This window comes from Vespa velutina, chromosome 11 (assembly GCF_912470025.1).
Source record: "Vespa velutina chromosome 11, iVesVel2.1, whole genome shotgun sequence".
Lineage (NCBI taxonomy): Eukaryota > Metazoa > Arthropoda > Insecta > Hymenoptera > Vespidae > Vespa > Vespa velutina.
Window position 1 is genome coordinate 7,873,327 of NC_062198.1, and position 27,364 is coordinate 7,900,690.

The 27,364-nt window shown below is 40.9% G+C and overlaps 1 protein-coding gene across 5 annotated transcripts; it reads right to left on the reverse strand.

The window, feature by feature from the left end:
- Nucleotides 1–27,364, reverse strand: LOC124952896 (zinc finger protein Gfi-1b-like). 5 transcript variants are annotated; one of them, XM_047503484.1, is made up of 6 exons: nucleotides 26,710–27,364; nucleotides 20,543–20,848; nucleotides 20,120–20,338; nucleotides 18,610–18,827; nucleotides 14,249–14,399; nucleotides 1–4,303 (listed from the first exon to the last, which is right to left on the reverse strand). In XM_047503484.1, the coding sequence occupies exons 1-6, from the start codon at nucleotides 26,714–26,716 to the stop codon at nucleotides 3,846–3,848; spliced, it is 1,359 nt and encodes a 452-aa protein (XP_047359440.1). In that variant the 5' UTR covers nucleotides 26,717–27,364; the 3' UTR covers nucleotides 1–3,845. The 5 variants fall into 5 exon arrangements, with proteins under 5 accessions (XP_047359440.1, XP_047359441.1, XP_047359442.1 ...); XM_047503485.1 differs by lacking the exon at nucleotides 26,710–27,364 and adding an exon at nucleotides 22,589–22,802; XM_047503486.1 differs by lacking the exon at nucleotides 26,710–27,364 and adding an exon at nucleotides 22,304–22,564.

Consider the following 27,364-nt stretch of genomic DNA (forward strand, 5'->3'; position numbering starts at 1 on the left):
TATAAGAAAACATTTTATTCAATCAATATCTTCTTTTAGCAATAATAAACATATTTTTGGTTTATCAACTAATGCAATTTTTCCATTCGTACTTGCACTTATTCTTTCATCTCGTGAAATTTGCTCATCTACCGTCTATTTCCTTTTCTTCTTTTTTTTTCTTTTTTTTTTTTTTTTCATATTTTCTCGCTCTCAAACATACACGCGTGCATGCATACATATTCTACACGACAGAATGATATACTTATTTATCTATTGGTTTGATTTCTCTTATGTTTATCTTCTTATCGAGTAACTGTAAACGATCATTCGCATATAAAGAACGCGTATCAACACACGTTTGAATTCTCCTTAAGGATAAAAAAGGAAAAGAAGAAATTTCGAAGCAATGACGACGATACCGTACCCATTATCATAGATTCGCTCATAAACAAGCAATGCCCGAGCACTTTACTCGGTTTCGACTTTAAGTCGATCCGATCGTAAATATACTCTTAATATACTAATTATACTAGCGCGTAAGAAGGACCGAAGGCTTTGATTTTTGTTTCGGGTTTTTAAAAGTACTTTCAAAGTACAAATAACCATCTCCAAACCATCTTCTTTATTTTCTTTAAAAAAACCCGAAGAGTACCAATCAGCCGGGTCCAGTTTATACTATCTTTGGTCCTCTAGCCGCTATGATTTTTCTCTTATACAACGAATTTCGAAATGTGAAGCTTTACGCGTTTCGATTTTTTTTTTATATTTTCTACAATCGACTTCAGAGAATTATTCGCATAGTGTGCGTGTGCGTGTGTGTGTGTGTGTGTGTGTGTGTGTGTGTGTGTGTGTGTGTGTGTGTGTATGTGCGTGTAGGTATCTATTTTCGTAAAGAAATTCAAAAGTACTTACATATATAGAAATTTTCAAATGTACCATACATATACAGCAGAAATGTACGAGATGCAGATTATAGTGAAACGTGGACACAAGAGGAAAAAATGTACAGATGCGTAAAAGGTTAAGTATCGTTAGTTAAAATTCACGTATTTGTACGAATAATTGTGCATCGATCGTTAAAAGTACATTTGCACGCTTATATACCTACTTTATATATGTATTCTTTTTTTATACATTCTCGGTACTATACAATCGACCATACGAAAGTTCTTCTTTCCATTTTTATTTCGCCGTCAAATTTTGCACTTGTTATCACCAATTCGCAAATACATACATATATATATATATATATATATATATATATATACACATATATTTGTGTGTGTGTGTGTGTGTACCTACAGCGAAAATCTATGAGATCGTTGCATAATTTCTGTCGTATATCAGAATTGTTACATCAAAATGATAAAACTTTTTTAGAAATTACGGCAGAAATGATGAAACGATCTAATGTCTGTTTCATTCTCGCTGCTTCCAAAATTGAATTATTTACCGGTACAAAAAAATCTCTCTAACCGTACGACTTTGGCTTTGATAGACTATGACAAGTAATAGATAAAGAGCGCTCTATGTTATTAATAATATTCATTTGTATTAATCACTTACACGATCTTTCAAGAACATACTTACATATAATGGGAATAAAAAAGAAAACGATCGTTCAAATGGAATATTTAAAATATATGAAAAATAATAACTAATGAGATTTTATAAGATGAAATCATAATAATATTTTTATCTCGATACCGTTAAACGTTTTATTTTTGGAATATTTATGCGTCCAAATAGATATTTATTTATATGTATTAATAGTAGCAAATAAATAATTTTCTATTATATGCGATGGCAACAGGAAAATCATCATTTAGGTATTTACGTGTATCGGATAATGCGGAGAAATTAATTAAATGTAGGATAAGTTGTTTAATTCTTATTTAAAATTCATAAAATTTGTCAAAATCAGGCAAAATGCATTAATCAGGGCATTGGACGTTCTTGATGCCATCTGCGTACACATCTCTAGATGCGTGTCATATTTGTATAATAAATTTTCGCTTAAGCATAAAATACATATTTTATATATATATATATATATATATATATATATGTGTGTGTGTGTGTGTGTATATATATATATATATATATATATATATATATATAACCGCACGCACGCACGCATCCACGCACACATACAAATGAATCAACGAAACGAGTGGACGGTTCATGTTATTTCATTCATGAATAATCTTTGCTACATTATAATATAATTTTCTACAAATAGTATATATAAATTTGTATTTTATTCAAACTTTCTTTATATATGTATAATATCTCGATAGATATCCCGACACAAATAAAGTCATGAGTTCATTATGCCGTTTACAATTTTACACGAATTATCGTCAAGACAGTAAATACGTATAAATTAATAGAACAAACAAAGCAACATTCGGGAATGGAACACCGATTCGGTAACAACGTTCTTTTCTAAAACTCCTTATTTATATTTTTCTTCAGATATTCGTTATTAGATAGATTCGTTCGCCATGAGTAAAGACATTTATAACGTTCCGATTAATAGAAAAATGTCTTCTTCCGCTATAGCTTTGCCGTTTTAAAAGAGCGCAAACACTAATGTACAGTAATTGTTAAAAGATTCAATATAATGGCAAATTTTGTGTGTGAAAGTTGAATTCGAAGCGAGCGAGCGAGCGAGAGAGAGAGAGAGAGAGAGAGAGAGAGAGAGAGAGAAAGCTACTTTACTTACTATTGCGTGTGTTCGTTTCCCTCGATGAGTTTGCGCTGATAGAGAAGAGACAAGCACGAAAAGACACAAAGAGTCATAGACGCGTGATCCATGGTCTCCCTATTCAAAATCAAACGCGACGTCAAAGAAGAATACATTAGTATTCGCGTGTTATTTCGAGCCGATCTAACGTCCATCCGTCCCGTCTAGTTGTACACGCGAATCTGCTTTTACGACGATTTCGTTGTTCGAGTTTCACGATAATACGCTTCCATTTTCGTTCTTGGTCCGTTTGTTTGTTCTTTTCCTTCTTTGTTTCACATTAACCCGTGTATTTATTATGTAATACATACGAGTAGTCTTGCGAGAAAATACCGTTTAAGAGACAGCATATGTTGTCTCTTCGTCACGAGAATAATCAACGTTAATGCGTCGATCGATATGAAAGAAGCGCAACGACGAACGAATGACAGAAAATTTGTGCCATTGTTTTTAGGATAATGACACTTTTACTTTAGGGACCTTTGTTTTCTTTCGAGCTTTTTAATATATTATGTTCACCGAATACTTTTTATTAGAGGCTCGTTGACGCATGCATACATATCTACGCGAATAAGAAATTGAAGCGTTGGACGATCGATAAAACATCGCGCGCGCTCTCTCTCTCTCTCTCTCTCTCTCTCTCTCGCCCCCCCCCCGTTTTCTCGTTTCTCTCTTCATTTCTTTTCTTTTCCAAAATATTGTCGTATATTAATGCGATCAAAGAATTGGACATATTTAAACTTTACTCACCAACGTTCGAGAGATAGTCGAAAACTTTTCTCCGTCTTCCAAGCATCTAAAGTACATATTCGAAATATATACATATATATATATATATATATATATATATATATATATATATATATATACTGTTTTGCACGATAATGAACGAAAGAATGAAATTCTTTCTTGTAAATAATCGTAATCAATCGTATCTCCGTTTAGCAGTAGCAATTCGTCGTGGACTATTTACAAGGCAGAGATTCGAAAGGTGTGAGACTAAATAAGAAGTGTGGTCGAATCATAGTGCGACGCTTGGCGCGCGCGTTCGGTGATCCTGCATGGAATCGTGCGTACACCTGCAAGAAGGAAAGGGCGGTCGGTGAGACGAATCTCAGCTGCTGCTGCTGTTGCTGCTGCTGCTGCTGCTGCTGCTGCTACCCGGAACCGGTATCGTCCTGTACGGGGCTGTGCTGCCGCTGGCGGTGGTACCAGAGAGCGGCTGTACTGGTGGTTGTATCGTTGCTTGTGACGGCGGCGGTGGTGGTGGTGGTGGTGGCGGTGGTGGTGGTGGTGATGGCGTGCACCGAGGTTGCCGGGTGTTGTTACGTTGAATGGCACTTTGTTCGCCGACACCAGTCGATGCAACCTGAAGCGAGCGATAGTCTAACGCCGGCGCCGCTGGATGCTGACCTTCTCGATGCCTCCGAAGATCGACCTTTCTTTGAAAGGCCTTGTCGCAGAGGCCGCATTGGAATGGCTTGTAGCCCGTGTGCTTGCGCATATGAGTGATCAGATTGCTGCTCTGCGAAAACGCTTTACCGCATACCACGCATTTATGGGGCTTCTCACCTGGAACACGCGTTTAATATCGTTATTACTATCTTCTTCCTTAATTCTTCCCTTCTTCGTGACCGTCGAGCACAAGAGTATCGTCAATACATATGTAGATATTTAAATAGATTTCTCGAATCTACTTTCGGCGATCTTTCCTTTTCTCCTTTTTAATGACTAATCCGACAGATAATCGCGAGAGAGGGATCGCAATCGGAATTGCAAACTCATACTTTGCTCATCGTTCGGCGATCATAAATTCGATTATCGACGGACGAAGACGGGACGCGGTTTGGAATAATGAAGCAAGGTTAATCAAACGCAGCTGTATAAACTAATAAATCGTACGGTTGGGCGCGCGTCGATGGCGCAACTCGTAAGATGTTGCTTTGCGTCAATGCGATGAGTAAAGATGCTAATTCGTTTGAGGCGATCTTTTTCTCGATATCGAGTCGAGTCGAAAGATTCCATTGTACGAGGAAGGTACGACGACCTGCCGATTATATCTACTAATGTTGATTCACTTTTAAAACCGTCGCGATGAATCGATTAATCTTTATTCTTTTTTAATCGGGACGTTTACGAGTACCGAGAGTAAACGAGACCGGAGTATCAATATTCTTGAAAGGGTTCAACATGTACGTCGTAAGTTTTTTTTAATCTTTCGATACGGTCAACGTTGAAACGTATGTAATTAAGTCGATTGATTTTTCCTTTATAATTGCCATAATAACGCTTAGGATGCACTCGGTCGAAGGAATAAGAATGTCCATCTCGAAGATGGAAATTCCCCTACGAAATAACAAGGTTATTTCCAGACGATCGATATAATTCGATGAACAAAAAAAAAAAAAGAAAAAAGAGGAAAGAGAAACGTCGTCTTCCTCCGCTCATACATAAGAAATAGAGAGGATTGATCGCGCAAGCCAATGCCTCTCTCTCTCTCTCTCTCTCGAAATGTGTGTCCAAGGTTTTCCCTCTAACATCGATAGCCACGAACGAACCGACGAAACACAATAAACGATAGGGTGATATTAAAAAGTGTGCTTGCTAGCTTTGTCGCAATCATTTCGATGAATCTTGACGCACATGTATGGAGGATACTTGGGCTTACATATGATATATGTATCGGCATGTAGAAAAAGGAGGCTTGAGACGAGTCGCACGAGTTAATGACAATAAAAGAGAGAGAGAGAGAGAGAGAGAGAGAGGAGAAAGAAGAGGGTCGAACGGACAACTCGCAAGCCTTTTTCTAAAAGTCCTTCGGTCGGACGTCTAACGTCGATCGTGGGGTTGCGATAATAAAGGTAAACAGCTGTTCCTCCGTTACGTCGCCATCGAAATTCCGAGCAAACAGTTTTGCGATTATAAAGCGACGATAAAAACGTGTATCCCCGACGACGAGAACGACGATGGCAGTGGTGTTACACCGTCGTCGGAAGGCGTCGCCGTTAAGATTCTATCGAAAAGGAATTAATTCTACCTCGACTCCACTTGCCACCACCACCGCCGCCGCCTCCACCACCATCGACAACAACAACATCACTTTGTACGCCCCGTTAACTCGTGCCGATAGTTCGAGTGCCTGCACTTTCAGTAAAACGTTTATTTCATTGGCGTTTAAGACGAACCGAGAGAGAGAGAGAGAGAGAGAGAGAGAGAGAGAAACAACAGAATTATTTATTAGATAGAGTATATTTGCGTGCGCGCGCGTGTGACCGCGAGAGGGACACTTTCTTTGATATCACACATACGTACGCATACATAGCGCGAAGTAAATTTTCCACGTAAATTGCCCGAAGTTACGTGCCGTATAACGAGCGATATCGGCGAATAATATTCTCTGGAGAACACCGGCCCCTTTTGCTCGGGGAATGAAAAGTATACTAAAACGGTAGAAAGATATGGTGCCCGTTAGGAAATACACGAGGATAAACTTATAACTCTGGGTTTACGTACGACGTGACGTGCTCGTTGTATTTCACGATGGGCTCCTACGATAAGTCTTTTGTTTTTGATATCAAGACGATTCTTCATTTCCGTCGTAAATTTCGACGCTCCTATCGTTCATCTCGTCTTATTTACGATAAAAATTTTAACAAATTAATATTATTCTCTTTATTCTCGGCCGTCTTTTCCTTTATTTTCAAATTCGTTGAAATGCGAAAAGATTCGGACAAACGAAATATGTAAGTAGTCGTCGCGCTCCCCTATTCGTTTCACATATGTGTGGAGCGTTTACATACGTCGATCGATGACAAATCGATATCAGGCCGATTACACATTCTCTCTCATCTTCATCTGTCCTTTTCGCTCTTACCGCGTCTCTTTTTTAATTCAGCGTATCGGCGATCATCGCATTATCGGATATACCATTACAATTATTATCTTTCGCATGACAGAACGAAGAATGGTAGAGTCCGGGAGGACTATTGAATATTGTTGTCGCACTGTTCCGCCACTTCGTTCCTGTCATCGTTCCTATCTACTCGCTTGCGCGAAGAAAAATACAATTATAGTAATTGCCGTCTAGGATTCGATCACCATAACTTTGTTGAGTCAAGGCAAAAGGGAAGGAACGAAGTAAGGAATAAAGAAAAGAGAAATACGATACAATAGAAATTGAAGCTTTCCGTCGTGCGCTTCTATTTTCGAAGAGTGGAAGAAAGGTTTACGGGATAAATTGGACGTAACGCGTGCCACAACTCGGGACGTGTTTTTGCAATCGATTTTTAGCGAGGGAACCTCTCGTAGAATCAAAGTAAGTAAAGAAAACGTAATAGATAAACGTAGAATGATACGTAGACGATGGTAGAGGCGGTCGGAAAAAATGACAAATATCGAATTTATTAAGGAGGACTCGTCAGAATTTTTTGAATGATCATGAAGAATGACCTCGCCTCGTTTAGGTCCAGAAGGAAAGTATTTGTCGAGTGTGTCAGCGAAGGAGACGCGCGCATACGTACGCGCGAACCAGTATATCTATCGATCCGTCCCGACTCTCATTACCAGCCCCTTACCGACCGACTTAAATATTTACCGACCGAAGCGTTCACTTGGTGGCGGCCGATTTTAATGATAGGAGAGGTAGAATCGTATCTGCGCGTGTACGCCTCTCTCTCTCTCTCTCTGTGTGTGTGTGTGTGTGTCTGTGTGTGAGTGTGTGAGTGTGTGAGTCTGTGTGTGAGTCTGTGCGCGCGCGAGCGAGTTCGCGCCTATTCCTCGGAGCATGCGAGAAGCGGCGATGCGAGAAGCAAGAGCGAGCGAGCGAGCGAGCGAGCGAGCGAGAGAGGAAACGAACTGGGATGACCGTCGGGGGTGGTACTCGCTTAATTATGCAAAACTCGCCTAACGAACTTGATGTAATAACGCGATGTGTCGTATCAACGACGATGGTGAAAGAGAGTCGGCAAATCGATCCGCCTTGTCCGGTTATTGCTCGATAGAGATCGCTTAGAAAAGACGATGCGACTTTTTTGTTTTACAGGAAATAGGGATCTCTCGCGATAGTAAAAATCGATCGTGCCTAGTGTGACTTGCCGCGTGCCTTCCCCATTACCTTCTTCTACCTATTTTCAGATATGAGACGAGAGTCTTTAATATCGTAATACGTCCAGTCCCTTTGATGCATCGTTCCCGATAATGATCGCGTTTACACCGCACCTCCAAAGTTTCTCATCATTTATCTTGCTCGTATTTATACGCGCCTCCTATGCATATTCGATAGTAAAATAATTATTGTTACCGTAACAGAATTTATCCTACCAATCATTCTCATTGTTCGTTTATACTTTTGCATTGGCATTATCTCAAGTGCAATATTAGATTTTCAATAAGAGAAAATGAGGATGGCAACGTGACACGATAACTGTTTCTACATTATCGAGACGTTTCTTCTTCTCGTTCGGTTCTTTAACGAGAATTATTTGACAGGCTAGCGTGACAACATAATGAAACATTAATGCGCGCGCTCATTCGATCAAACTATTTTCCGGAAATGTACACCACCCCTTTCATCACTTACTTTTCTTTTCTCCTCTTTTTCTTTTTCATTTCTTCCACTTTGCGAGGAAAAATATACAGATATGTCATTCTCGATCGTGCACATTTGTGAAATTTATTATTAATCCAAATCGTCGAATACGTTGGCTAACGTAATTCCTCGAAATGGCAGTAGATAAAGAACGCGGATATATATATACACACACACACACACACACACACACACACACACACACATATATATATATATATATATATTTTCCATCGATGATTACGTTCACATTCTTTAGGCACGATCGCGAACAGTTACTTAGCCCCGCTTATACTTCGCGGAGGAATTTTTAAGAAGCAGAAGAAGCAGAAGGAAAAAAGAAAGAGAGAAAAGAAAAGAGAAAATAGCTCGCAGAAGGGATATCAATTTCCGATGGCAAAGATCGGTGAGCGATCGCTCATACATGACGATCCATTATTGATTGTTCTTAATGGCCGCAAAAATGTCATGTTGTACGCAAAAGTAACTTCATAATACGACGAATGCATCGTACACGACGATCATCGAGACATTCCTGGAATTTACTTAAGACGAGGTTTTATTCTCGAATCATATGGTTTCTCGGGGAAAATTGTACGTTTTGCACACTTCCGTACGGATAATATCACCCATAATTCTATATTTCGCGAAAGAAACGTTATATATAGGAACTTTTGATTGTCGCTAAAATATTACAATCGTAGTGTCGAAAATGAGAATCACGTGCGATCGATTCGTGATCAGATTTTAGCGACAATTCAGGATTAAAATGCGAAGGATTAACGGTTTCGTGGACGTTCGTTGCAATTCATTTTTCATACCACAGTAGCGAAGGTACTAGCTCGACAGCTCGTAGATATCATTTCTATTTTTCAGCATAGATCGTACCAGCCTGTCACGTATTCCACGAGAATTATTTATAGAGGACGGTCTTGCAAGGGAGGGAAAACTCCGCGGAGTGTCTACGAATGGATGCGCTGAAAACAATATACCGCCTCGGAAAGAATTGCAATTACACAGCGCAAAACCTCGAGGGGTTATTATCACGCCATTCTTCTCCACGGAGGGTTCGTCCCTTAGGACTACTCTCTTGCTACGTCGAGTCTATCGAACGAAGTGCATATAAAAGTGGCCGTATCGGTTAGCGAATATAGCGATTGTCCGGGAATATAAAGAGGATCTATTCTGGCATTAACTTTTGCGCGATACGAAATATACTTGGTATTTTATGAAGTTGCACAAAAGCTTTGATTTGTCGGTGCCGCTTCTTATGTCGGAAAGAAAGAGAGGGCCATCGTTCGTTCGTTCGTTCGTTCGTTCGTTCGTTCGTTCGTTCGTTCGCTCGGTCGGTCGGTTGTTTTAAAATGACGGATAGCGGTGGAAAGGGGTGTATGAAAAAGAAAAGAAAAAAAAAAGAAATCGATTCCCTCGTGTTTCCTTCTTCTTCTTCTTCTTCTTCTTCTCTGCTCGATCTTTTTTTTTCTTCCACCCCCCCCCCCAACCCAACCCAACCCAACCCACCCGTCATTTATTTCGTAGCATAGCGATCGGAAATGGGGACGTAGAGGAGAATATGGTGGACAAAAGAAAACGTAATCTTCTAGGCGGGACGAAGAAAAGAACAAGTATTTACAAGTTAATAAATGAATATTAATATGAATGTCAGCGTACTCGACGAAACGATTACTACTAATAGATTATTCGTAGAAATGAAGGAAACTGAACGAATCGCGATCTCTTGGCGGGAACGATAAACGAATTAATTTCAAAGCAAGATATCTTTCGAATTTTCTAGTCCTTTCAAAGAAAATATAGATATTTTGATCGATAGTTGAATCGAGGATAGACCTTGTACGGTTAGAATGTACGCGTTGCCGTACGACGACGATATCAATGTAATTATCGTTCGCACATCGTTCGTACGTATGGCATATGCATTACGGAGGAAAGTATTTTTCCGCTCGTACGAACGATACGTCGGTATCGTCGTAAACGTTTAAAAATATTTTTCAAAAAGAAACGACAGAGTATTAAGAGTAAGAACGAACTAAGGATAGAAAACATTGATTTCTATCCTTAGAAATCATGCGCATTTACAAAGTTTTATCAAAACGATATCTATGTAATTCATATGGAACGTAAATCATAACGTACCGTAGCGTATTGTACTCGTACATAACGCAGCACCTTCTTACATACTCGGATATATGTATACACGTAGATATACATACGCATGTAGGCCCGTTAATTACCCGCATTTTAGTTTTAGGAGCATTTATCGGCCGAGACACCTTAGAGGAACGTTAGGAACGTTAGAATAAAATTTACAAGACGGGATTGCGTGTTTTTACGCAATATTACAATATCCCAATAGGTCTCTGTAATAATAAACAATGGCTACTTGGTCGTCACATTAATCCTTCGGATGGTATAATATAAGAATATATAAGATCTACGATCCGTTCAACTGGTTCTCCATCGTTTCATTTAGATCGCTATTATTCTTCGCTATTTGCGCTTGGTGAGAGAGGACTTACCGATCGGTTAGAGATCGCGTGAAAATAGAATTAAGCTCGGCATTAATCGTCCGTCCTCTCGCATTTAGCTACTTTACCGGTTAGAAACGTTCCCGCGCGGAAACGATGAAAGCATAGGACGAGGGGTCCTCCCCACCTATTAGTAATTAGCACGCAACACCACCTTATTTCCCCTCGTGGCTCGTGCTACGGTGGCGCGTGTCGTGCCGGAAACTCACTTAGTGCGCGGCAAACAGACCGTTTCTCATCGTACAAGCGCTCCTTCCCGTTCGTTCTCAGGAGAAAATGTATTATTCGCGCAGCTGATTAAATCGACACGTTAAACGATAATCGACCTTATTTTTTACATATTTCGAAAGAGAAGGCGATAATGAAGAAGCAAATTATCGAAGATGCCATCGCGCGACCGTTCGATAAATAAACAAAAGGTTTGCCGAATCGAAACGACGCGGACGAATCTCATGGGAGTTTCGTTCGGGTCGCGTCAGCTGTTGAGCGGACGTCAGACATCGGACGTCATACTCGCATCAATAAAGACATGTGTCCGATTCGTATATAACCGTTATTAGGATACCGCGCGATGCATGACACACGCGCGATCCTCCCTGTACGCGCGTTACGATACCTACGATATATTATATACCTAGCTCTCCACCTCTCTTAGCGCGCGCGCACAGGAAGTTAGTAGGCGCGTTATCCTCTGGCCGCGCGATATCAAACTTCCTAGCTCGTTCCCGGAAGGAAGAGATTTCGTGAACTCTCCTACGCTTCGTAACGGTACACGATCGTAACGACGATCGATATCCCATTATTATTACTATTATTATTATTATTATTATTATTATTATTAAGTAAAGGAAAATATGTCGTCGCGCGCGTTACGTTGCATTATCGTATAAGATAAGGAATTTAAAGTTTCTAAAAATATCGGGGATACTTTGGCGTTACCTTAGGTGTATTCTCCTATCCAATGATAGATAGTTGCGTGCGACGTCGGCAATGCTTCGTTACTTCATCCGTTCGAATTAAGTGGATTAAGTAGAAATTAGGGCCCGATATATCACGGAACCTTAAACGTTACTCAAAAGATACAAATCTAATATTAGTCGAAGGAGTACGTCGAAGGAGTACGTCGGAAGTACTCCTGTTGGCAGGAAAGTAACAGACCGTTTGAATTAATGGCGTTAGCGTGGTTGCGGTTTAACCTTAGCCATTTACGCTTACGCTAGTAAAGCCTAGTTACCCTTCGGAGGGGACAGCTCGTGGCATAAGGGATCATTCTTTGATTAGATACGAGCCGCGATTCTCGTATCACTTTTTTTGGCCTAGGGAGATCTTTTTATACGTTCGATGCTGAGACTTCCCTTTCTCCTATTTTCTTTTCTTCTTCATATTTTTCATCGGTTCGTAGGGTTTTCTTTCATTAAAAAAGTATCGACCCGTCGACCCATCGACAAAAACGCACGTTCCATGCGTGATTCGTTCAGGTGCTACGGCAAACGTAAAGGAGGCCATGCTGCAGACACGCGGGCTACGATGCGGCGACGATCGCGAATCTAAACGTCCAATTATGTACGTCGCTACTCGTCCCTCGCACAATGTCGTTGGGCTCGGCGAACTCGTTGCAACGGAATGGAATGCAGCATCAAAAAATTTCTTAAGCCTACGTACGTATCCCTAATGCGATATATAGATATATAATGCGTAATCGAGGTTTAATAAATGATTAAACAACGACGCGTTCTACCTCACGTACCGTTCTAAGCCTGGGATCATGCTCGTGAGAGGGAGAGACTATGGTAATATGAAAAGTCTCGTTAGAAAGAAATTAGGAAGTCTAATGGGAAAGAAAAGAAATGTATAAAAAGGGTCGCAGTCACAGGGTGGTTGGATCCCACATTCCATATAAAGAGAAGAACTATCGACTTTACACACTCGACATTACGTAGTTGCTATTATACGCCGTATGCGTGATTCGCAAGCGTCTGCCAACTAGATAGACTAGAAGTACAATGGCAATGTACTCTCGCGCTTGACGGCGAGCGCGACGGCGAACGCGACGGCGAACGCGACGGCGAACGATGTATTCGCTCCTTCGTTTCGGCGCGTTAACGTGCGCGATATGTTAACGTCTCGATGCCGGGGCGATGATGCCGAACGCAAATGCCCAATGTTACTTCTTCCTCCTCTTTCTCTCTTTTTCCTTTTTTCCCTTTTACCCCTTTTTTCCTATTCGGGCTGCATGTTGATCGAACGAGTAAACGCACGCGGCTCACCGTCCACCCAATTCCATTTGCGCGATAACGCGCACGAAACGGATCATTTCACCATTCGTTGCGGTGCGATGCGACGCGGTACAAACCGAGCCTCCTTTCACTCTTTCGCCGGATCTTTTATCGAAACGAAATCCACAAACTTTTCATCGTTTAATTGCAATTAATAATAGCAATTAAAGGACAATCTTACATTCGTTTATTTTCATATCTTTTTATATAATACGTTATCGCGCGGATCGATTAAAAGCGTTAATTTTTTTCTATCGAATTATTCATCGAGACGAACGTACCGCATAAAATGAAGAGGCACCGAGACCTATATTAAAAATTATTCCTATAAAGGCTACGGAATTATTTCTACTCCGATATTATCGGAAAAGACGATAAAGAGTATCCTTTTTCTCATTTCTTCCTTCGGTCGTAAAACGCACGAACTTATGTTGAAACATTTCGTCGTACGTACGGCAACAATAGGAACTCTGAATAATGTAACGTAGTGGCAACAAGCGGGCTTCGTAAATAATTCGTAAACCGCTCTAGCGACTCGATCGTCTTGAACTTTGTCGTTGGGCTCGTGTCTACGACGCGCTGGGTACTTTGGATACCCCGAAAACAATGGAGCGATAAAAAGAGCGAAAATGGAGAAGCTCGTGCGATCGAACTCGAACGGTAACCAAGAACGGAGAATAGTTTGCCTTGTCGCTTTTCTCTTGTTACGAACTGTTGGAATTATTAAATACAATGTGTGTGTGTGCGCGCGCGCGCGCGCTTGTGTTCGCCGTGCGCGCCTGTGTGCACAAGCAAGTAAATATGCATCGAACAAAGTGGCAAGCTTTCGCAATGTTTTTATCCTACGATAGAAAAAGCTTTCCGTCTTTGATGTATATTAATTGAAAAATTATCCGTGACTCTTATCGGTAGATAAGTTTTCCTCTATAACGTTAATGCGTAATCGTCCATATTATGCACCTTCATTATTTATTCGTAATATAAATGGAATGTTGATTTTCATTCATTTCTCGAGCCACTCTGGAACGTTAATCAATTTACTAGCTTGTATATGCGGATGTACACGCATGTGTGTGCGCGCGCGTACATCGGTATATAGAATACTCACCGGTGTGAATATATGTGTGTTTCTTCATGTCCGATTTTTGATGAAACCTCTTGCCGCAATATTGACAGGGGTAGGGTCTCGTGTCGGAGTGAATTAGAAGGTGAGTGCTGAGCGTGCTCGACCGTTTGAATGCCTTCCCGCATTGTTTGCACTGTAACAAGGATTTCGTGGTTTCTCGGGTTAATAAGTGAGTCGATTCTAAAAGTGCGACGTAAAACTTTTCTTTTTCTCTTCTTCGTTTTTTTCGCACACTCTCATAACCATAAGTCTTCTACATATATCAATTATTATTTATTAACGGAAATAGGTATTATTTCCTAAAAGGGATTAATAGAAAAATCTATGGCTTCGCATAACTGGGACAGGTGCCTTTGACACTTGTGATTCCGGCGTACTTATTAAGCCAGAGAGAACAGGAACATTTGCGTGCCGAAATAACCATGCAATTATACTTTTGTCGATTCATCCCCTTATTGTTCTTATTTCAATTCAAGAAGAAATTAAGTGTCCGGACAGAATGAATTTCCGTTCTCTTTGTACTCTATTTCCTTCATTGCCACTTGTCGGATATCCGACAAATCCATTTTTTTTTTGCATATATATGTATGGAGAAACCCAGTTTTATTTACACGTATGCATGTTTATACGTCTTGCATACGCGTATGCATGTTTATACGTCTTGCTCGAAGAATAAACCTTATATTAATTATGTTAATTTCGTCAAATCTTCCTTCTCTTTCACTTTTGCTCCTTCCCGCTTCTCCCGGTGTATTCATTCCTTCGGTGTAAAAAAAGAAGGGACTTTATAGAGTAAGCGCAATAGAGTAAACGTAAGTAAAAACTTTTGAGATTGTAAAATATAAACCGATCGAGTCCAAGAAGGGAAGAAGAGAAAGAGAAGGAAGGAGGCACCTTCTAGAGAGGGTCGGCCGCGCCGCACCGCACCGCGCCGCGCCGCGCCGCGCCGCGCCGGGACGTCCGACGCACCTGTGTGTTCATTTTATCTTCCTCGACTCATTGTAGCGAAGGCGCCAGTCGTCACAATGCTACGCGCAACACGCGTGTCTCTTTCCGGACAATATATGTAAGTGACTAGGTATATGTAGGTTTGTGAGTGGCTCGATGGAATCGTACGTGATCGTAACCAACTTGAAATATAACTCTTGTATGCGCGCGCGTATCCTTTTGCCTTTCCAAATTCTCCTTTTTCTACAAGCTTTATTTCAATTTTCTTCCATTTAATTCTGGACGAAAAAGATCAATTTATGGATTGCCCTTTTAAAAATTCCACCTTCGAAACATCCGATATTTCGCTCCGATATCTGTCGAACGTTAACCGCGTCTACGTTTCCCAGTAAAGCCGCGTCATTGGCTCAGCCCCTTTTGATCGCCCACCGCGCAAATACATTCTTCCCGCTTGGACGCGATTCCTTTCCTGCATCGTCGGATAATGCTCGAGTGAAACACCAAAACCCGTTCTCTCGCCTGTTCCCGTGGGACGGGAGCGTTGTCGAACGTGAAATGACTCGTGAAAGGGGGCGGTGGCAGGGGGGTGCCCCGATCTCGATCGTTGCTTTCATATGTGTGTCTCGGCGAAAGGGAGTAAATGAAAACAAAAAACAAAAAGAAACAGAAAAAAAAAAAAAGAGAAACAAAAGGAAAAGAAACACGAAATGTAAAAGAAAAAGCCGATAAAGCCGGTTCCGAATGAAAAGCATCCGAGTCTCGTCTTTGCTATTCACGTTCTTTAAAAGCCATTGTTTCTATCCTACAAATCCCCGAATCGCTTTCCGTTTTATTACAAGATTCACTTGCTTCTCTCTAATAATCAGAGATCATTGTCAACTTTCGTTGCCTTTGTCGATTTGTTAAAGATTATTAACGTCCGCATTAACCTTCTTTTGATTTTCTCCTTTCAATCGTAATCGCAAAACAATGGCAATTACAACGTAGAATGATAACGGAAAAGCGTACGGTATCGATAACGGTTGGACTGTTTTTTTCTTCTTTCGGAAGAAAAGGAAGGAAATAAATACTCCATTGCGACACCGCGGAGAGGAGAAACGGTCCGTCCCGTTTGTAGATCAGCGGCAAAGCTGGCGGGAAGAGGGGAACAGGATTAGAGAGAGAGAGAGAGAGAGAGAGAGAGAGAGAGAGAGAGAGAGAGAGAGAGAGAGAGAAAGGAGGAAGGACGAAGGAGGTAAGGGAGATCGTTAATAAGCACCGCGGCACTTCGTTCAAGAGTCGCAAAGGAAGCGATGGATTGTGGGAATGAAAGCGGGTAGGGAGTGGAGCACGCCATTGTAGTCACACGACACGAAAGTGTTCACTTCCGGTGGCGCTTCGAGACAAAAGGGAGACGTCCGCGAGCGTTACGAGATGCTGCTGCTGCTGCTGCTGCTGCTGCTGCTGCTGCTACTGCCGCCACCGCTATCGTTGCTGGTGCTGCTGTTGTTGTTGCTATTTGATCGAAACTTTCGCCAACGATTGACATCGATACCTCTTTCGTCTGGAATTTCGATTTTAACTTCATTTCTTTTTCTTTCATTTTTTATCCCTTCTTCATAGGATACGTGGACTAACTTGATCTCTCTTTTAATTTCGACTTTGATCTTTTGTTCCGCAGAGTCAACAATTTTCTTGATCCAATTTCCATACGATGAAGAACGGCGGCAAAAGAGTTTATTTGGAAACAACACCCTTTTGTCAAGCGATAAGCGAGGTCGCGTTTCGTTCGCGAACCCGGTTGATCGGGAAAGGCCATCGCACGGGTCGAGTTTGGAAAAGTAAAATCAGTCCTCCGAAATAAAAACAACGTGACGCGTCTGGCCCGCATATCCTAATATGTCCGCATTACAGTTACGCGTCGGACGTAAAACCACTGTCGAGAGAGTTCGTGAGCTCACATCGAATCGTGCGTAATTACGACGTAGCCTCTTGCCGATCACCGATACGTACGTTCCTACGTATGTATATATATATATATACATATATATATGTATATATATGTGTATGTATATATATATATATATATATATATATATATATATATATACGTACGACGTACGTACACGTCAAAACATTTGACCCGTTTACTCGGCACCGACTCCTGGGGGGGTACTTATATACTTTCGCAGGAATTTCAGATCGCGTGACTCCTGAAATCGGCGTAATCAAAGACACGTAGTTTCTTCTTTCGCCACAAACGAAATCGCGGATTTCGAATAAGATGAGAAAGAGAAATAGAGGACGGAAGGAAGGAGAACTTTAGTAATTTTCTTCTTCCTATTTTCTCGTTAATCATAGATTTGCCTGTGTTTATCTTAAAAACTGTTAAAATGTACATAATCACCGTTAGTGTAGACGTTTTTGTTCTTGCATTGCAATTAATTTTTCATTTTCGTGCAAAAGTGATCGAGTATAGGACACGTTTTGTGCTCACTTGAAAAGATGCCTTTGACAGAAGGGAGCTCACGCGTACGAAAGAAAATTTATTCGCGCGGCTTCGCAAATTGACCGTAAAAAGAATCAGGTACGGCGATTAACCTCGGCAAATCGGCATTGCGACGGGAAGTCTTAATTTTTTTGCGGAGAACGCTCGACGTGGAAGATCGAGGGGGAGAGAGAGAGAGAGAGAGAGAGAGAGAGAGAGAGAGCGGTTACACTCGTACATACATATGTAATGCTATGCCGAAGGTCTTGGATCTTTGATCGTCGAGTTCCGCAGTTGCTCTCGCGGAGAATCATGTACCGCGTCGGATGGAAATCCAAGTTACTTTTTACGTTCTCGCGAAAGAAGAGCGCGCCGATAAAAGTGCCCCGGTCGAGCTCGTAAAATTGACTTCGTACGGTAAACCCACGCACGAGCCACCTAAAGGTGCATATTCGCTACAGAGAAAGAGGGAAGAGAGAGAGAGAGAGAGAGAGAGAGAGAGAGAGAGAGAGAGAGAGAGCGCGCGTCTCTTCGTGCGTGTATATGCGTGCGCGCGCGCGCGTGTGTCGTGGAAGGTAACTTCGAGATTTCCAGGACCGATACTACTCGACTTCCTCGAAGGCCCTATCGTCGATCTCTGCCGTTCGACGATTTGCTCTTCTCAGCGACTACGACGTTCATGTCGTTCGATCCGGAAATAGTTAGGACATTTCGAAAATCAAATCCTGTTTGTCCTCATAATCGTCTACAAAAATATACCTCAAAGTATATCCCTTTCTAATCGAGATGTGACTTTGAAAAGTAATCCACATATTTGAGTCACGTACATTTGTAGTCTATACTTGTTTAGTAATCGGTTTAATAGCGCTCAATGAGCTTTTCTTTTGTTACATAAAAAAAGGCATAGAAAGAGAAAACGGTCAATTACCTGAAAGCTTCTTTCGGACGACGATGGTGGAGTGAGGGGTGAATGATGAATTTGCCTGTTGATTATAGAAGTTGCCAAAGGATTTCTAGAAGACGGTGCTTTCGTTTCTCTGGCCTCTCTTTCGCAAACTGATCCAGGTGACCAGATTTCATTTTTCCTGGTGATATTCGATGAGACGTCGTTTGGTTTTGTGCTAAGATTCAGAGGTACTTCTTCCTCTAAAACAGGTGATGGAAATTGTGATTAGACGTAACCTTAACGTTACGATTAGCATACCGCGAGTACCCAAATCCTCCCTCCCTCCCTCCCTCCCTCTCTTTCTCTCTCTCTCTCTCTCTCTCCCTTTCTCTCTCCGTAACCTAAACGTTTAAAGTCGTTACTAAAAAGAGCGCGCAAACGTTAGTAAAAATAGAATTATTATTTGATTACTACGCGTATACGCACTTACGTGATAGTGCAATTTTTTTACCAAAGAGTATCGTCCTTAACGAGTCACCAACAAGCGCGAAATTTGCCGTGCTTCGCATCGCATTTTCTCTTCTTCGTATGTACATATAAGGAAAAAGTAGTAAGAGAGTATCGGTCGTTTATTCTTATCGAGTTGGATACTTAATTATTTGCTATTTTTCGCGGAGACACCGTAAACACGTTGCTACGTCAGGCGCGTTTTCTTCAAGAATTTTCAAAACGATCGCCACCGAAATTGTACTATCGAAATTGTGCGGATTCTAGTATGAATGACTCGAAATAGATAGATAAACAGATAGATAGATAGATAGAGAGAGAGAGAGAGAGAGAGAGAGAGAGAGAGAGAGAGAGAGAGAGAGAGAGAGAGAGCAAAGAGAAGGAACGCAAATGAATATAATTAGCCGGATTCGTGAAGGTACTTGCAGTTCGACAAGATTGAATTCTGCCGAAATGTTGACTTGGCTGTAATAGCAAAAAGAGGTATTCTATTTTTTATGCGATAAAACTGGCTCGAGTGAGACCGTTTAGCGACCTAACATAAAGCGTAATAACGCTTCGTCAGCTTGAAGAGCATTATCGAAAATAATTGGTGACTTGTAAGAACCTCGTCTATGTACCTACTTAAATGCGTTCGATGAAAAATGACGCTTTTAACGGTAGCAGCTGCGCGATTAGCCTTTGTTTTAGCCTCTTTTGCCAATCGTGCACGACCATTCGTCGCCATTTACTAGCTTACGTTTGTTACGGTATTGTCCTACTATATATCGTCTCGTTATCCGATTCCTCGTAATCACGCGACGATAGGTTGAACGATAGTTCGCCGTGACGTCAAAACTCTTAATTATTCCTATTTGAAACGGTCGTAGCAAAATTTCAAACGAAAAGGAAAAACAGAAAAAGAAAAAAATACATTACGAAATTCATGATTACGAATTATTATGGAAACATCAGCTGGCACTATTACTATATAATATTTGTTGAAAAGGCAAACGAATAATCAATAAATAATTGGCAAATAATAGAATGAATTGTAGTCTCTCACCGATTGCAGCTTTTTCCGCGGCGCATCTTGGCGAACCGGGTTTGACCGGGCTAAGAGGTTCCGGATGGATGGGCGAACAATTGGCGACCGGTGTCGTCTGCTGAGCTGGAATTCTTAACGGCGGTAGAAGGGAATGCGGCAACAGAAAGCCTACGTTTCGGGCCCACCAAGTGCTCCCGGACGTCGCGTAACCGCTGTACATCAGACCGCAACGCATCTCTAAAATAAAAATATCCTCTAAATCGTGAGAAATGTTCAGTAACTAACATGTCATAGCACCGAAAAATCTCTTATTACTTTATAAACCGATCTACACGTGGAAAAAGAAAACGGAGGGAGGGGGAGGGAGGGGGAGGGGGGGTAGAGAGAGAGAGAGAGAGAGAGAGAGAGAGAGAGAGAGAGAGAGAGAGAAGGGGGTCTTACCTCGCGCAGCTACGTTCGCGGCATGGGGTAAATTTTGTAGTCGTAGGTCCGAACCATATCCGGACACGAGAGTAAAGGCGCTGAAACGATCCGGAACAGGTACGCAGAAGCTAGAGGGAAGATTCGTAGAGGCAATGCTGCTCGCGCTACTGCCCGGAGCGCCTGGGCTCCAAGGAGAGGGTGGTAACGTCACATTGGGGCTACTGGGAGGCGATAGGGTGGCCGGGGGTGATAGAGCTCCCACCGGAACTCCTACAGGATCGCTGTGAAGTTCCGGTTTCATGTGCCAAGTTCGCGGTACCGCTTCTGAAATTTCACATGAATGCGATCAATTTTCTGCTAAAATGAAAATCCAAATTTTTCACTTTTCTCCTTAAGAGACGATTACCTGACAAAGCTGGCCTGCAATTAATATTACCACTTTAAACCGTCCGTAGTGTTTTTTTTTTATCGCAGACTGTAATTTCGGTCGATATTCCTACGACAAGTACTCACCTATTATATAATTGCATGCGACGAACGAGGATGATCTATCGAGTTGTTTCGTATTACGCGATCGTGCTCGCATTTATTTTACCTCTACCTCGTCGCCGATGATCTCTATGATTTCTCAACCTTCGACCATTTTTACTACTTTTACTACTCTTTTATACTCGCGGTAATGTCCGCCATTCACGCAGCTTTTATAATGGCTCGCGCTTGAGCCACATTTACTGCCTAGAGATAGGGAAAGGAGCGATTTTAACGCTTTTTCCTATGGAAAAACTAATTAAAACGATATAAAATGTGCAATAGCAACTGGAAAACGAGCAGAGCTCTTTCTTTAGACCGATGATCGCCTCTTCGTGGCGATCAACTTTGATATCAACAAGATATATACTTGTTACTGGCTACTTGATTACAATTGGCTCGATTGCAATTTTTTTTCAAAATTATTTTTCCCTTGAAATCGAACCAATACTTATCCCTCTGACTTACGACGAGCAGTAGATAAGGTACTGGCCAAAGAAGCGGGTAGAAGCGAATGCGTGACGTCACGCATGATAAATTGACGGAAGACAATCAAACTGGGCTATCTTCTCTCGGAAGAAGCACCGAAACGTTGCTCGATACCCGAGCCGGTTAATGATAGTCGAACGTTCGAAAACCGGTATTGGATACGTACGATGACACGAGCCTCGGCAAGTAGATGTACGTACGCACGTACACGCGTGCGATCGTTAATTCCGCGCAACCCGAAAAATTCAAGTTCGGTAATATCTGGAACGGTAGTAATTATCGATAATTCGAATATCTTCTCGAGGAAGAAGTGTCAGCGAAACGGAGAGGGAGCCAAGAGAAAGTGGCGCTCGGAAAGTGAACGAGGGAAGGTACGTGTCGGCTCCGCTTGAACGTACTACTCGGCGGCGGCGCCCTACCGATATAATAGTAATATATATACATATATATACATATATATATATACATATATATACATATATATATACATATATATATATATATATATATATATATATTATTTCGATATATCGGAGCAGCCGCGAAAATATTATTATAGTATTTTATCGTCTCCATGCGAGAGACGTTTAGGCGAGCTTTTAACATAATCCACTCTCACGAGCGATCCTCCGGCCGCTCTATTGGAATTCGGCCGACCTATATGAGCAAGTGGAAAAATCGGCTGCGCGCTCAGATTTACGATGCACCACGTTCCTTGTTAATCCAATACCAATTTAAAGTTGTAATTCAATGTGTACGAACATTCGTCGCGTCGCCGTCCGAGAACGAGTCCTCTCGGAGCTTTCCCTCGGCCACCATGCAAGTTCCTTCGTTCTTGGGAAGCGATATAAGACATGTCATTGATACTACGATATAAATCGATCGATATCTTTTTCTCCAAAGGATGATATTGCACGTCGGAAGGATTTATTAGGTGGAGTTAGTTAGATGGAGTTTGGGGCGTCTTTTCGAATCTAAGAAAAAGATCCATAAGAGATATACGACGAATGGTTTACTTTATAATGATATAAAAAAATATCTACGCACGTAAGAGCTCGCGCGTTGCTAATTCTTTTCTTTTTCTTTTCTCTTCTTTACTCTTCTCTTCTTTTTACACTATCGAAGTTTACTGAAGTCAAAATCCATGCGTTCTTCAGTTTTTTCCATCATTTTGCCCTGACAATGCCGGTTTTTAAATCTATGCGTCTTGTGTCAATCTCAAAACGTTGTCTCTGAATTTTAGCAAAACTATTATTTTTTTGCTAGGAAAAATAGAAATAATAAGACCAACTTGGCGACAGGTAGGATTATTTATACCATAAACACTCGTCGTAAAAAAAAAAAAAATGCGAATTTGACTATTTATGGTCGACGACAATTAAGGAAAGTTTCCCTATTTGATAATAGCGGACGACGTTTAAAAAATACGTTTCGTGTGTTTAATATTGTACGTAGTGCTTGGACATATAAATATTTTCCATTTGAAAGAAAGACGAACGAGCGAATGTATTGTTTTCTCCTAGAAGATATCGAACTGGTAGAATATGTATTTAGCATAAATCGGATGACGGCGATTAAACGAGAAGTATGGTATTTAAACGTTGCTCGATGCGTCAACGGTTCTCGCATATCTACCCCATTGGCACAGTCGGTCGAAAACAAGGCGACACGTAAGTACTTGCTATATCGGCCAAAGAGCGAAATGAATTATATATGTCGCATGGTGTGCGTGCACATCCTGTATCGTCCTGGCTGACTCGTCGGGAGACGAGATTCTAATCTTGGGTCGACCAGGCGTGATTGCTCGACGAGTGAGAGAGCGTAATAAAAGCAAGTGAATACATACGTTTCACGTGCATGCGTGCGTGCGTGCGTGCGTGCGTGCGTGCGTGGGTGCGTGCGTGCGTGGGTGCGTGCGTGCGTGCGTGCATGCGTGCGGGCGGACGGACAGGCGGACGACAACTCTCGAGTTTTCCTAGGGTTGCGTCGTGATCGTAACTATGTAAAAAAAAAGCGATCTCGAGAATTTTCATTATTCTCTATCTCTGCACAGGAACTTGCTCGTATGTTCGTCGTTTTTATAAATAAAACTAGGCGAATCGTCCGTAATAAACGATTTTTATGATTAACGGGTACCGACGGGAAAGTCTCGCGTGCAAGACGAGATCTATGACGTTTCATGTGATTCCGGAATATATTTAAAATACTGACGTTCGAGATGATAGGTATCGTGAGCGTGCTCACGTTTAAACCGAGTTACTCGTTTAACGGAGACAATAACGTTCGTTCGACGCTTTTATGTGCTTCACGATTTCTAATCGAATGAAGTTTCAAATTTGAAAAAAGAAGAATATATATATATATATATATATATATATGTACTTGCATACGTGTGTATGCCTAAGTATTATATAACGCGAGTCGAATAACAAAGATAGTTTCAAAGATGTCGTCGCATTCTATATACGAATAAAAGAGATTTATGTATCAATGCGCTTTCTCTTTTTGTTCAATTGTTTCTAAGTATTTACGTTCGTAAGTATTTAGGTAAGCGAAGAAGGAAGGCGAAGGCAAGAATGTACGTGGTCAATTTCAAGGACTAATTAGACTAAAATATTCAACTAGTTAATTCTCTGTGATTACGTCGCGTCGCGTCGTTTAGAACGGTCTGATAGCGAAACGTCGTAAAGAGTCGTCTTTTGGTTGTCTCTTCTTGAAGATTCTCCAATGTAAGAGAGGCATGAACAATGAAAGAAAGATAACGCTCGAAATATTAGAATATATTCCTTTTCTGGACATTGTCGAACAACTTCTCCAATCAACAAGGATGAATTTAATTATCGTCAATTCAACGGACATACATACATACATACAATATACATACATATATGTGTATAATCTCCTTAAAAAGATTCTTTAACCTCGTTCCAAGCAACTGGCTTGAAAAGATACTTGTATTGACCCCATCGTGATTCAAATTTTTCACACATGCATATATATATATATATATATATATATATATTTGAATTTCTTTCTTATCTTCCCGATTATTCGCGATCTGCGTAATTTGTTTGAATTCGATCTTTTCACATTTGGAAGATTTCCTTTGTTATTTTTTGCAAGCCCTGTTTCACTAATTATCATAAGACTCGCGACGAGTGTTACTACCTTGCGATAATATCTGTTTTGCGAGAGTGTTATGGCAACGATTATCATCGTCGCTGTCATACGACATCCAATGCGATATTTACGCAATCGCAATTATTAATCCGCCGACTGAGCATGTTACAAGTGTTTATATATAACTCAATTACGGTTTACAAATAATTACTACGTCGGAAAAATTGTAACAACTGATCAAACACATCAGGATCTGCATAGTTGTAAATGATCGAGCATGATCGAGAAGAAAAATAATAAGACTTTCAAGGTTTCCACGATAACAATCGCCTTCTCGGCCCTTTTATTCGTTCAATTTCATTCGAAAATTAATTCTAATCGCAATTCAATATCATCACGTCGAACAAATCTGTTAAGATTTGCGCGTCACATTCTTGCATAAAACATAGCCCGATAAAATGGCAATTACGAGTCGTCGATTGGTTTGCATAGATAAAGTGTTTAATTAATACAACTCTTGCATTGTTATTACCGGATATGCTAATTATTTATGAGATTAAAAACACATACACTTTGCCCATTGCGACGTTGCTAGCGCGAAAAGTATATAACACAGGTAAGTACCTACAGAGATATCATACGAGCGGATTTCATCGTTCATGAACCATTGAAAATTTTAATGTAACTTATTATAATTGTTATTATCATTCATTCTGTCGCACGCTACGACCTTCCGACGTTTTTTACTCTTGCATAATTTACAGTACAAACGCGATAAAGTCTCGCTCGAAGAGAGAAAGAGAGAAAAGTGCGTTCGTTCCACATTGAATATTTCGAAATCGTCGATTAACGGCTAATAGAGAATCCGTGATAGTTCTAACAAGTACTTGATACTTGACCGATTGCGAGAGAAAAAACAAAGCTGTGAATCAAAGAATGTACGCGCACTTACGTAGCTAGCTAGCTAGCTCGTTCGATACTTAAGTACGTGTGCACTTTCTTAATTAAATTCATCGCGATTGGCACGAGTTCGATACGCTTGGAAAAAAGGAGGGGGAGGGGGGAGGGGGAATTAAACTTGGAACAAAAATCTGGTTGAAAGAGAATGTATCGCGGTTGAAAAATCGACAAAAGCGACGTGTGGCTCCGAGTGAAAAAAAAAAGAAAAAAGAAAAAACGGAAACGTCCTCGATAAATGGTAATAACGAAACGATTGCGTTATCTGTCCAATGAATATTCATGAAAATCTCGAAATAATCATGAATCGACTGCGATTGATAGGAACGTATTGACATTGCGACGTCGTTAATAGCCCGAAATGTGTGTACTCAAGTGTTTTCGATCGTTTTTCGATTTTAGGATAACTCTTCGGTGAAGTTACGAGTACACGGAAGAATCGAGATATCGAGAAAGCAGAAACCAACGGCACGATGAAACGATACGCGTGATACCTTCGAAGGAATGAATTTTTCGAACAAATCCATCTTGTCGCATAATCCGAATATTCTTTATCATATCGAAGCTATAAGAATATATACGAAAGCGAGCTATGCTAAGCATTACCAATTGGCGATGACTTGCTTTCCAAACATACATATAATTTTATTTGATAATTATCTCAATAATTACTGTCTATCACGTGGCTCTTGAAAAATGATAGTCGGGTTTTTCTTTACATGATTTTTTTTTTTTTTTTTTTTTTTTTTTTTTTTTTTTCTTTTTCTTTAAATATTCTCTTACACCGTCGTGCTTTGTTCCCTACGAAAGATAACTCGATATCATTATTTCTTTTTTTCTTTTCCTTTTTTTTTTGTCTAAACAAGTGACAAATTTATGATGAAGAAGTTCAAAAAAAGATCTCATTTAGAGTACGCATCGATTAATCAGAAAGAAATCTATTTTCGTACTAAAACCTTAATATCGTTCTCTACTAAATGTGCAAAGATTTAAATGTAACCACGACATTTGAACCACTATCATTTCTTCACTAGCTGTTTCATTATTATTCATTTGAACTGCATTATCGCTCATAGACGTTCATTACTCACCACACATCACGTTCCTAATCGCAATCTCAATGGGAACGGCAACGGCAACGGGATCAGGGCTATTTCTCTTCACTCATGTATAAACGTTGAACGTTCGTCCAACTTCTGGCTCGCACTCTCTCAGAAAATTCGTAGAAACTGTGCTTCCAATGAGCGTGTAAGAGCAGAGTTTATCGAATATCCTTTATTCTTTGCGATCCTTTCCTCCGGAGAGAAGTGAGATTCTACAGAGTGTTACCACGTGGTTGACGCAGGTCGGGCAAATTTGTCCGGTCGATCGGGATTGATTCGACGAACCAAGGCGAAAAGGTATAGCGAACAAACACCAAAATTATACCATCGAGTGTCGCTTTACTATGTCGCTAAAGGTGCGGCAAAGAAAGCGAGAGAAAGATGTAAAAATTTTAAATAAAAAAATGCCAAATTTTCTTTCAATTTCTTCCTCTCTCTCTCTCTCTCTCTCTCTCTCTCTCTCCCCCTTTCTTTTTCCTTTACTCGCCACCCGGTGTCGTCCGCGTGCGCAAGGTCTTGGAGTGTCCTGGCTAAGAGCAGGACCCTGACTGACCCCGGTGTAGTCGCGGAGGGTACGAACGGTCTCGCGTAGTGGCGTGCGCGCCGTGTTGTCGGCCCACCGCGCCGGTAGCTTCCCCTTACC

Excerpts from the sequence above, each read along its gene's own strand:
- LOC124952896 (XM_047503483.1), bottom strand. The coding sequence starts at position 21,110 with ATGCGAGCACGATCGCGTAATACGAAACAACTCGATAGATCATCCTCG. Across the intron at positions 20,849-21,037 it reads CGCATGCAATTATATAATAG|AAGCGGTACCGCGAACTTGG; the intron begins GTGAGTACTTGT and ends GTGAAATTTCAG. Across the intron at positions 14,400-18,609 it reads CGTCCGAAAGAAGCTTTCAG|TGCAAACAATGCGGGAAGGC; the intron begins GTAATTGACCGT and ends TCCTTGTTACAG.